This window comes from Anopheles bellator (genome assembly GCF_943735745.2).
Source record: "Anopheles bellator chromosome X unlocalized genomic scaffold, idAnoBellAS_SP24_06.2 X_unloc_33, whole genome shotgun sequence".
Taxonomy (NCBI): Eukaryota; Metazoa; Arthropoda; class Insecta; order Diptera; family Culicidae; genus Anopheles; species Anopheles bellator.
The window spans coordinates 13,546-14,964 of NW_026684297.1; the positions used below are offsets into that span (position 1 = coordinate 13,546).

At 62.9% G+C, this 1,419-nt stretch overlaps 1 protein-coding gene across 1 annotated transcript in view; it reads right to left on the minus strand.

Moving 5' to 3' along the window:
* Nucleotides 1-905, minus strand: part of LOC131214159 (uncharacterized) — an 8,238-nt gene extending 7,333 nt beyond the window's left edge. Inside the window, exon 1 of the mRNA XM_058208544.1 lies at nt 408-905. Coding sequence (XP_058064527.1) covers nt 408-905 — 498 coding nt within the window. The remainder of the gene's footprint in view (nt 1-407) is intronic.
* Nucleotides 906-1,419: the final 514 nt, after the last annotated feature.

Genomic DNA, 1,419 nt, shown 5'->3' on the forward strand with positions numbered 1-1,419 from the left:
CGTCACGTCAATGTTCACGTAGAGGAGCGCACTGGCGCAGAATGCACGGCAGTGGGCACGTTAATGTTCACGGGAGGCGTCGCGTCAATGGGGGTGGGCACGGGAGCTATCCGCACGGGTGCCACCCGAGGGCATCACTGCTCAGCTCCTCGGTAACCTGTCGATATGCAAAGGACAGTGTGGTGCTTCGCCTTGCAGAGAAGGCACCTCTTTTCGGAAGGGCAGTCCCGCGTTGTGTGACTGCGCGCGAAGCAATTCCAACACTTTCCTTTCGTCTTAATAAACTGTAGGGCCTCCAAAGCCGTACGCGCAAGAAGCTCTGGGCAGTTGTTGCACTCATGCCCTGACTTGTCGCATGCGTAGCACAATCGCTTTAACTTGGACGAACCCACTGATTTTGGCCGTACTGCCGTTGTGCCCCCGCAGGACGCTGGCTGCGGTGCGGGCGAGGACGGGGCTTGGGGCGTGGCAGCCACGTAGGCTGTGTTGGTGATGGGCCCCGCGTTCGCCTTTCGGAGGCGGTCCAGCGCCAGCCGTGCGGTGGCGTACGCGCCGCCGAACGGGACACGACGCCGTGAAGAGCCCGTCTTGGCCTCTATACGCGACAGCGCACCGCACCCGTCACGGTAGAGGCCCTCCAAGATCCCCAGCTTTATCGGCACCATGTCGTCCTCCATGGTGCCGCCCGTCGCCTCGAGCTCGAGGGCCTTCATGGCCTCTTCAAGCGCGCGCACTTGCCGGGCCGCCTCGATGACGGCGGACGGCCGTCCGAGGTCTCCTCCGCTGGCTTGGGGATCGTCTTCGTTGATGGCGCGCGACGCTTCGGCTTTCGGCAGCCGACCAGCGTCATCGTCGGCCCACGATGCCGGGGACTCATCGCCCGCCGTCAGCTTCGTTGTCGGCATCGTTATGGCACGCGCACACACATACACACGGGAGTAAATGTGAACGTGGCACACGCGCCAGGTACACAGTCAGTGGAGCACGCGGTTTTCGTCACAGGCAGTGTCGCACATACACCCACACACGCAGACGCGCACACACGCACAAGCACAGGAGCAAACGAACTGATACACGCGCACGGCACACAGTCAGTGGAGCACGCGGTGTTCGTTACAGTGCACGGGCAAGCGTCACCCGCAGGGTCGCACACACACGCACACACGCACAAGCACGGGAGCGGACGAATGGGACACACGCGGACGGCACACAGAGTACCCGAGAGTACACGCGAATGCTCGCACACTGAGTGCCGGCGCAAACGGAGTACGGATGGATTGTGCGCGTGGTGCTCGAATAGTCACGGGAGTACGTCGCGCACACGGACACGCGCACGTACGCGGGAGCGGAACACGCGGTACTGGTGCAAGGATATTCACGGGAGTACGTCGCGCACACGGACACGCGCACGTACACGGG